Below are 11,282 nucleotides of genomic sequence, written 5' to 3' on the forward strand. Positions count from 1 at the left end.
CTTCACACACTGAAGATAGATAATCCAGAAACCAGTCACCGGCATTACCATCCAAGCCAATGTTAGATAGTTTATTTTAGAAGCAGGTAGTGATCAACTATCTAGGCATTTTGACAAATCTACAAAGAGGGCAGCACAGTGTTTCTTCTTATCTAATGCTGAGATAATGTAATTTGTAACCAGAGTGATGGCTGATGTAGTACTGTAATGTAGTAATGTTAACACTCATCACTAGACCTGAGCCTAGGGAGAGGGGGATTAAATGTTAACACACATCACTAGACCTGAGCCTAGGGAGAGGGGGATTAAATGTTAACACACATCACTAGACCTGAGCCTAGGGAGAGGGGGATTAAATGTTAACACACATCACTAGACCTGAGCCTAGGGAGAGGGGGATTAAATGTTAACACTCATCACTAGACCTGAGCCTAGGGAGAGGGGGATTAAATGTTAACACACATCACTAGACCTGAGCCTAGGGAGAGGGGGATTAAATGTTAACACACATCACTAGACCTGAGCCTATGGAGAGGGGGATGTTAACAGTTAACACACATCACTAACAGACCAGAGAGAGAGGTGTTTGTGTGTCCTTCCTTCGTGTTGCGTAAAGGGGGAGTGGTCTAATCGATCTGATCTGAGAAAAACTGACAGCTCAAACCACAACTTCCCCCCTACTACTCATAGTCTGTGTGTATCAACGCTTAAGATCTTCTCTAGAGCTCGGAGACAGTCCACCCAGGTCCTCTACGCTCCCGTCGACCCACCAGACCAGCGCTCTAGCACCCGTCGACCCACCAGACCAGCCCTCTACCGCCCGTCGACCCACCAGACCAGCGCTCTACTACCCATCGACCCACCAGACCAGCGCTCTACTACCAGTCGACCCACCAGACCAGCGCTCTACCACCGTGTGCGTCTGTGCCGAGTTGCTGTCATGGCAGCCCTGTTGGCCCGAAGCCCCCTTTCCTCGGCCATATCTCTCTTGATGCTCTTTGCCAACGCTGGTGAGTATTGGCTACTTTAGACACCTGTACTGTTCCTGCCGTTTCACTGAATTCGGAGATGAGTTTGTTTTTAGTTTCTATGATTCTCGACCACGTTGAAAATGAGGGTGACCTCAATTGATCCCTTTCGAGAATAAATAAAGGTTTGAATGAATGGATGAATGAGAGAGAGAATTGTCTTTTGTTAAGATTCAGAAGAGCTCAAGTGAAAATAACCAAGAGAAGTTTAAAAACCCTCAAAAGTGACTTAAAATCGTGGTCGGGGGCGACGCGTTTTGTTTTGTTTTTGATTTAGATGTCTGGACATTCACTGTGAGCTGCTGGGTTATGATCGTTTAACTCGATGTCTGTTTTTACTTTGATTTGTTGCGTTTAGTTTCTCGTTTTCAAATCATACATTACATGGCAGCTTTCCGTCTGGGCTCGCTTGTTGGAAAGAGACACAAAAAAAAAAAATCTGCGTACATATTCTGTCCAGTGAGGCTGGTCGTCATGACGTCACATATTCTGTCCAGTGAGTCTGGTCGTCATGACGACCACAGAGCGCTTCCTGGGAAGCAGAAGCTGATGTGATGATGCAGGGATGACCCTTCAGATGAGTAGCCGTCGGGTCAGCACACACACACACACACACACACACACACAGCCTGCTCAATGGTGTACTTCACAATGGTTTCATATTGTCGAAATACTCAGGGTGACATTTAGTAGTAGTAGTTTTTAGATATATTGTGTAGGGCATTTCTACATGTTTTATTGACGGGACAGTTAGGAAATTTGGAGAGAGAGAGATGGGGAGCACATGCAACACATGTCCTGGGCCGGATTCTAACCCAGGAAGTTGCGGTTACGCTACAAGCATATATACGGGGTGCGCCACCGGGGGGGCGCCCCAGTAGTAGTAGTTTTATTCGTCATCACACACAATACAATAAGCACAATCGTTCCAGACTCGACGCTCTTTGATTTTGCCAGTGACTGGAAAGGTACAGGCTGAAGCTATATGCTTATCAAAGTACGCCTGCTATATGCTTATCAAAGTACGCCTCCAAAACGGAAACAAAAAAAGAACTAAATAAGAATTACTCACATTTGTAACCTTCAAAAATAGCTATACAAACCTTTTTGTAAAAGTAAGAATTACTCATTCTTAAATGTATCATCAGAGTAATCGAATCATAAAATGTCATAACATTATAACATAAAATATTATAAACAGTGGATTTGTGTGGCCATAATTATAGTGGGGCGGCGTGGCTCAGGGGTAGAGCGGGTCGTCCAATGATCGAAGGGTTGATGGTTCGAATCCCGCTCAAGCCCGTGTCCATCCCACTGCCGTTGTGTCCTTGGGCAAGACACTTAACCTACTTGCCTCGTATGAATGTGTATGCATGTGAATGAATGTTGGTGGTGGTCGGAGGGGCCGTAGGCGATGATTATTCGCCACGCTTCCGCGAGTCTGCCTCAGGGCAGCTCTGGCTGCAATTGTAGCTTACCACCACCGGTATGACTGTGTATGAACGAATAATGGACTCTGTAAGCGCTCTGGTGTCACTGGGGTGTCATGAAGAGCGCTATATAAATCCAATCCATTATTATTATTATTAGTAACCAGCCTCGAACCACACAGTAAGATACGTAAGGAAGTATAAGTGAGCAGTAAATGATTTATAGTTTAATATATCCATACAGACATCTTTCCTTGAATATAGTTATTTCCATGTTTCAATAACTGCCCCTAGAAATTTGATCTCAGAAACTCTTTTTGATACTTTTGTTCTTTTACCATACTTCTCTTCATCCCAGAGTGAGCTCTACCTTGTAACCCATACTTCTCCAATTTCTTACTAATATCCTGTGATAGCATCAAAAGCCTTCTGTAGGCCAATGTTTTAGAATTGATTTTAAAGTTGTATTTTATTTGTGTATAAGGCCTTAAATGACTTGGCACCATTTTATACCACAGAGTCTCTGCTGGCTTACACCCCTTCAAGAACACTTAGGTCCACTGAAGCAAGTCTTTTAATTGTCCCTAAAGGGCCCCACAGAAGAATTACAGAATCAGCCTTCTTTTATTACGCAACGAAACTGTGGAACACTCTACCTAAAAAGTTTAGAGAGATGGGCTCAGTGGACCTTTTTAAACAGCATCTGAAAACATATCTTTAACTTGGCTTTTAACTGTATTTAGTGTATTCCTTTTGTTTCAATCATTTTATTGAACTCTTTTTCTTCTTTCTATTTATTTTATTGCTTGTGATATGCAATTTGTCTACTGAGTCCTGAATTTTATTTTATTATTAATTTGTATTTGTAAATTCTATTTTTTGTTTTGTCAAAGCACTCTGGGCTGCTTTCTATTGCATGAAAAGTGCTCTATAAATACAGTTTATTATTATTATTCATCATCATCTTTGTTTTACGTCCCTATTTTCCCACTACAGTGAGGACTAATATATTATTATTAATATAAATACCAATGGAACACATCATTTTCAACTGCCTTTGTTATTTCTTCTATCTCCATTATTGCACATGTAGTTCTATTTTCACTCAATATTTTGTATTTGCCAATGAAAATATCCAGTTGTTTCACAAATTATTATAAAAAAAAAATGTTATTGAGGAAGTAGGGTCACTGGTCTATAATTGTCCATTTGATGCCTTTTTTTTGTGAAATTTTTTTTTTATTATTTTTTTGACATGACATAAAACTAGACACACAAGCATTAACAGTAAATATCCACAATAAATCACAGGATTATACATTCCAGTATTTGAATCAATATAAATGTAGTTTACGAGATATATACATAATACTTGCAATACAATACATACATATGCTCTTGCTCGCTCTCCCCCCCCCTCAGGACCCCCCTTGGATAATCCATCCATTATTTCGTTTCTAACCAAGGATTACAATTCATATGCTAACCTTTATTCTCTCCACCACTTCTAACCAGATTGCAATGCTGGCTTCATTGATACCTAAAATTCTTGCTGTAGATATCTCTAGATAAATCACACCGAGATAGGTAAGAACCCATACCTTCAGGCACATTTTATCCGGTTGAATCCAGCGTGATGCTATCAGCTTTTTAGCAGCCAGTGATGCTTATCTAAATTTTTAAATATTGGAATTACGTTTGCTGATTTCATATTATTAGGAAAAACACCTGATTGCATATATGCATATATGCCAATGGTTTTACAATAGAATCAATTACGTCTTTAATAATTACCTTGTCAATGGAGTTTATATCAGTTTATGTTTAGTTTTTGAATCAAACTAATCTTTTGTATCCTCAGACACGACACTTCTTCTGCCAAAGTAGTTCCCTTGTTGTGCTTTTTACATTGTCCACTTTAGCATCAGAGCTATTTCCAAAATAACTTGAAAATTCAGATTTATAACCTCTATTCCGAATAATATGATTGATTATTTTAAGTTATTAAGTCCTTTGTATATTGTTTTCACTGTCCTCTAATATTTGATTGTAGTATTCCTTCTCCTGTACTCTCATAATGGTTTATGGCCAGTTTATTCGTATACAGCTTGTATTTTTCTTAACTTTGTCTGGTTCTCAACTGTAAATATTTCTTGTAAAGTACGTTTTTCTTTTTGCACGCCCTTTGCATACTTTTAGTCTTTCCTTTATATGTATCATGCAGCACTTTCTAATGCTGTGTTTGTTGTATAGCTCTGTGAACGTCAACACAAATGCATCATATGCCTGATCAGGATCGTCAACATACACCTCATCCAAGTTGTAGTTTGTAAGGTTCATCTTTAAGGCCTCCATTCTTTCTGGTGTCCTAATTCTTACAAAGTTAAAGGAAGGTTTACTTACAACTGAACATTTAACCTTTAAATTATGTAAGATCACAAAAATAGGAAGATGATCACTTAAAAACAAACCACTTGTTGCTTGGCCATGAACATTCGTGAAGATGTTATCAATAAGTGGCACTATCTTTAGTTATCCTACTGGGTTTGTTTATAAGGGGCCAGAGACCAACACTAAACATTGCATTACAGAAGTCTGTTGTTAAGTTTATGTTCATTCTATTTTAACAAATCAATATTAAAGTCACCACAAACAAAGTATTCTTATCACATACTTTCCCAAAAATATCACCTATGGTATTCATAAATTGATCAATGCAAGAAGCAGGCGTTCTATATGCAACTCAAGATTATACTCTTAACTTTAGTAGAGTGAATTTCAATTGTCAAACTCTCCATGATATCATTGTAGTATCAATTACTCTTTCTGTACATAAAATATGTCTGTAACCATCATAACCTTCTAACAAAAAAATAAACACCCTTTTCATTTGTTAACCAAGTCTCACTTATTGCAATGACTTGAAATATATAGTTTAATAAAAAAATAAGTTGACGGATCACTTAAAAGGCGAGGAATCGAGCGTGAGCAATTTTTTTTAACATTCAACTCGTTTGTCAATTCCTGAACAATATAACACAAACCAAATACACCTATCAATCCAGGTCTCATCAGTTAGTATTGGTATACAATTCAATTACACAGAATTATGTATGACTGTATAATTACTGTGTGTGATCTGTTTGAGATATTGGCCATGCATGCGTGTCATACTAAGGTTGTTTTTCTAGGAGTGATTCACTCCATATTGTCGGTTTACTTCTGGGTTCATCACACATCTGAGCAGCGGAACCCAGAGGAGATGAGTTGTGTAGATAATACATCACTCTGGTCCAACGACCAAGTAACACAACAAGCATCACTCTGGTCCAACGACCAAGTAACACAACAAGCATCACTCTGGTCCAACGACCAAGTAACACAACAAGCAACACTTAAGATTCAAGATTCAAGAGTTTTATTTGTCACATACATATACAAGACATGGAGTGAAATGTAGGTGGCCATGCCTCGATTGTGCAAAAATACAAATAATAAAATAAAATAGATAATAAAATAGAATAGACATGATAAAAGTAATACGAATAAAATACAATGCTAAGCTTAAGAGATAAAGGTAATGAGTAATATACTGTATATACAATAATATACAAATATACAGTTCTGTTTTTAAAGTGACCTTTTTTGTAGTGTGTTTGAGTGTGGGGGGTGTGCGTGTGCATGTGTGTGTGTGTGGAGAGATCAGTGTTCTGATGGCCTGTGGGAAGAAGCTGAGTCTGAGTTTTGAACCATATAGGAACCATTTTTTCATCTAGACGTATAGTCTGTGACTCTTAGGTCTTGATTGAAACACTTCATCAAAAAAAAACAATGCAGATTTATTTTGCACATCATTTCACACACATCCAAAAACGAAACAGTTTTGCACACATTGATTTAGTTTGACAGTCATTGAGAGTAAATGAGTTTGAATATGGCCACCAGTGGAAAAAGTGGATAAAAGCGAAGAGCACCTACGGGAGGCTGCAATGCGAAACTGGCCACCGTAACCCAAACCCCCCCACCCCCTCCTAATGTACAGTCTCCTCCCCATCATATGTATATATTTTCTGTTAGGATCTCTGGGTAACAGTACTGTATATTTGCACATCATATATGTCACAAATGTAACACTACTATATACCTGTATGTCCCTATGCCATAAATGTCACTATGAATTGAAAATGGGGGACCCTGATGTAAACAAGACAAACGTTTTTCTCTGGTCTGCATCCCCTTAACAATTGTGTGTATTGAGCCGTACTGTATTGTACCCATTCTGCAATCTGTTAATAAAGTTTTAATTCATTCATTCATTCATTCATTCATTCATTCATTCATTCATTCATTCATTCATTCATTCATTCATTCATTCATTCATTCATTCATTCATTCATTCATTCATTCATAGAGGCAATTGTTCAATATGAAACCTATTGGATATGTCTGACCTCTAGTAACAGGCTCAGGCCTGTTGTTTACACCAGACACCTTTTCAGTTGTCTTTCCACTTTGTTGCAATGGTTGATAGTAATTGACTGAATGAAAATGTATAAAGTCTGGAACTGCTCCATAGTGTACGTACGGTATATCTTCTGTTTCAGAACGGAGGGCACTACTGTAGAAAAAAACAAATTTCCGTATTTGTGCGTCTACAAAAATCTGTCTCCTATTCATTGTATAATAGAGCAGCTCCAGACTTTATACCAGATGACATCACGTCTTACTTCTCTGGTCTCTAGCTCTGGGAGACAGTAGCTCAGGATCACACAGCTGGCAGCTGGACTTCCCTGGCGGCCGTGTGGAGGAAGTGGATCAGTAACACAGGATGCTGTGGGTCCATGGGGTTTTCCACAACGTCTCTGTAACATCAACATTTAGATCCATACAGTTGTCCAAGGTGCTGTCTAGGTCCTGACCTCTGACCTCTGCCCTCGGTCCTTCAGACAGACATACAGACAGACATACAGACATACATTTACATTTAGTCATTTAGCTGAACGCTTTTATCTAAAGCGACTTACAAGTTCTGTACGACAAGCCATCAGGAAGGGCACAACTCTATCAGCTGAGTAACAATGTTCATCAAAGTGTTGAGTGCTACAGTGTAGGTTAGTTTATTAGGTGCATGACAGTACGGTTAGTTAGGGTTCGATTTCTTATTTTTTTTTGATTATTTCAGATAATGGTTGAAGGATGTGGTAGGGATTGATGTGTGGGGTGTTTGGGGGGGTTCACATGCCTTCGAGCAGCACTGTCTCTGTGTCTCTGTAGTAGTATATATACTAACACTGTCTCTATAGTAGTATATATACTAACACTGTCTCTGTAGTAGTATATATACTAACACTGTCTCTGTAGTAGTATATATACTAACACTGTCTCTATAGTAGTATATATACTAACACTGTCTCTGTAGTAGTATATATACTAACACTGTCTCTGTAGTAGTATATATACTAACACTGTCTCTATAGTAGTATATATACTAACACTGTCTCTATAGTAGTATATATACTAACACTGTCTCTATAGTAGTATATATACTAACACTGTCTCTATAGTAGTATATATACTAACACTGTCTCTGTAGTAGTATATATACTAACACTGTCTCTGTAGTAGTATATATACTAACACTGTCTCTATAGTAGTATATATACTAACACTGTCTCTATAGTAGTATATATACTAACACTGTCTCTGTGTCTCTGTAGTAGTATATATACTAACTGTCTCTATAGTAGTATATATATACTAACACTGTCTCTGTAGTAGTATATATACTAACACTGTCTCTGTAGTAGTATATATACTAACACTGTCTCTATAGTAGTATATATACTAACACTGTCTCTATAGTAGTATATATACTAACACTGTCTCTGTAGTAGTATATATACTAACACTGTCTCTATAGTAGTATATATACTAACACTGTCTCTGTAGTAGTATATATACTAACACTGTCTCTATATAGTAGTATATATACGAACACTGTCTCTATAGTAGTATATATACTAACACTGTCTCTATAGTAGTATATATACTAACACTGTCTCTATAGTAGTATATATACTAACACTGTCTCTATAGTAGTATATATACTAACACTGTCTCTGTAGTAGTATATATACTAACACTGTCTCTGTAGTAGTATATATACTAACACTGTCTCTATAGTAGTATATATACTAACACTGTCTCTATAGTAGTATATATACTAACACTGTCTCTATAGTAGTATATATACTAACACTGTCTCTATAGTAGTATATATACTAACACTGTCTCTATAGTAGTATATATACTAACACTGTCTCTATAGTAGTATATATACTAACACTGTCTCTGTAGTAGTATATATACTAACACTGTCTCTATAGTAGTATATATACTAACACTGTCTCTGTAGTAGTATATATACTAACACTGTCTCTGTAGTAGTATATATACTAACACTGTCTCTGTAGTAGTATATATACTAACACTGTCTCTATAGTAGTATATATACTAACACTGTCTCTATAGTAGTATATATACTAACACTGTCTCTGTAGTAGTATATATACTAACACTGTCTCTATAGTAGTATATATACTAACACTGTCTCTGTAGTAGTATATATACTAACACTGTCTCTATAGTAGTATATATACTAACACTGTCTCTGTAGTAGTATATATACTAACACTGTCTATAGTATATATACTAACACTGTCTCTATAGTAGTATATATACTAACACTGTCTCTATAGTAGTATATATACTAACACTGTCTCTATAGTAGTATATATACTAACACTGTCTCTATAGTAGTATATATACTAACACTGTCTCTATAGTAGTATATATACTAACACTGTCTCTATAGTAGTATATATACTAACACTGTCTCTGTAGTAGTATATATACTAACACTGTCTCTATATAGTAGTATATATACTAACACTGTCTCTGTAGTAGTATATATACTAACACTGTCTCTGTAGTAGTATATATACTAACACTGTCTCTGTAGTAGTATATATACTAACACTGTCTCTATAGTAGTATATATACTAACACTGTCTCTGTAGTAGTATATATACTAACACTGTCTCTGTAGTAGTATATATACTAACACTGTCTCTATAGTAGTATATATACTAACACTGTCTCTGTAGTAGTATATATGAATGAATGAATGAAAACTTTATTTAACAGATTGCAGAATGGGTACAATACAGTACGGCTCAATACATACAATTGTTAAGGGGATGCAGACCTGAGAAAGACGTTTGTCTTGTTTCCATCAGGGTCCCCCATTTTCAATTCATATAGACATATATGACATACATGACATACAGATAGTCAGTACTGCTACATCTATACATTTATGACATACCAGATTTGCAAATACAGTACTGTTTGTGATACAGAAGGAGTCAAGAAAAGGGAGTATATACATTTGACGTAGAAACTGTACATTGGAGGAGGTTGGGTGGGGGGGGGTTGGGTACATTGGGATATTGGCAACCATACTGGGTAATTTACATTGGAGGTGGTTGGGGGGGGGGCGGGGGGCACACTGTATAAACAAGTAACACTGTACATTGAGGGGGGGGGGGGGAGGAGACACTGTACAAACAAACACAATTGTACATTGAACTATTGACAACCATACTAGGTAAATGACTGTACATTGGAGGGGGTTGGGTTAGGATATTTACAGGGGCCAGTGTTGATGTATACTAACACTGTCTCTATAGTAGTATATATACTAACACTGTCTCTATAGTAGTATATATACTAACACTGTCTCTATAGTAGTATATATACTAACACTGTCTCTGTAGTAGTATATATACTAACACTGTCTCTGTAGTAGTATATATACTAACACTGTCTCTATAGTACTATATATACTAACACTGTCTCTATAGTAGTATATATACTAACACTGTCTCTGTAGTAGTATATATACTAACACTGTCTCTATAGTAGTATATATACTAACACTGTCTCTATAGTAGTATATATACTAACACTGTCTCTGTAGTAGTATATATACTAACACTGTCTCTATAGTAGTATATATACTAACACTGTCTCTGTAGTAGTATATATACTAACACTGTCTCTGTAGTAGTATATATACTAACACTGTCTCTGTAGTAGTATATATACTAACACTGTCTCTATAGTAGTATATATACTAACACTGTCTCTATAGTAGTATATATACTAACACTGTCTCTATAGTAGTATATATACTAACACTGTCTCTATAGTAGTATATATACTAACACTGTCTCTGTAGTAGTATATATACTAACACTGTCTCTGTAGTAGTATATATACTAACACTGTCTCTGTAGTAGTATATATACTAACACTGTCTCTGTAGTAGTATATATACTAACACTGTCTCTGTAGTAGTATATATACTAACACTGTCTCTGTAGTAGTATATATACTAACACTGTCTCTATAGTAGTATATATACTAACACTGTCTCTGTAGTAGTATATATACTAACACTGTCTCTGTAGTAGTATATATACTAACACTGTCTCTATAGTAGTATATATACTAACACTGTCTCTGTAGTAGTATATATACTAACACTGTCTCTATAGTAGTATATATACTAACACTGTCTCTATAGTAGTATATATACTATATACTAACACTGTCTCTATAGTAGTATATATACTAACACTGTCTCTATAGTAGTATATATACTAACACTGTCTCTATAGTAGTATATATACTAACACTGTCTCTATAGTAGTATATATACTAACACTGTCTCTATAGTAGTATATATACTAACACTGTC

The 11,282-nt window shown here is 36.4% G+C and overlaps 1 protein-coding gene across 1 annotated transcript in view; it reads left to right on the top strand.

The window, feature by feature from the left end:
- The first annotated feature begins 740 nt into the window (after nt 1–740).
- The window catches only part of fcer1g (Fc epsilon receptor IgFc epsilon receptor Ig), a 23,073-nt gene continuing 12,531 nt past the window's right edge, over nt 741–11,282 (top strand). The window contains exon 1 of the mRNA XM_084312277.1: nt 741–1,010. Within this exon, the coding sequence (XP_084168403.1) occupies nt 941–1,010 (70 nt within the window). The 5' untranslated portion in view covers nt 741–940. The remainder of the gene's footprint in view (nt 1,011–11,282) is intronic.

The sequence above is a fragment of the Notolepis coatsorum genome, assembly GCF_963971535.1.
Source record: "Notolepis coatsorum genome assembly, chromosome: 4".
Lineage (NCBI taxonomy): Eukaryota > Metazoa > Chordata > Actinopteri > Aulopiformes > Paralepididae > Notolepis > Notolepis coatsorum.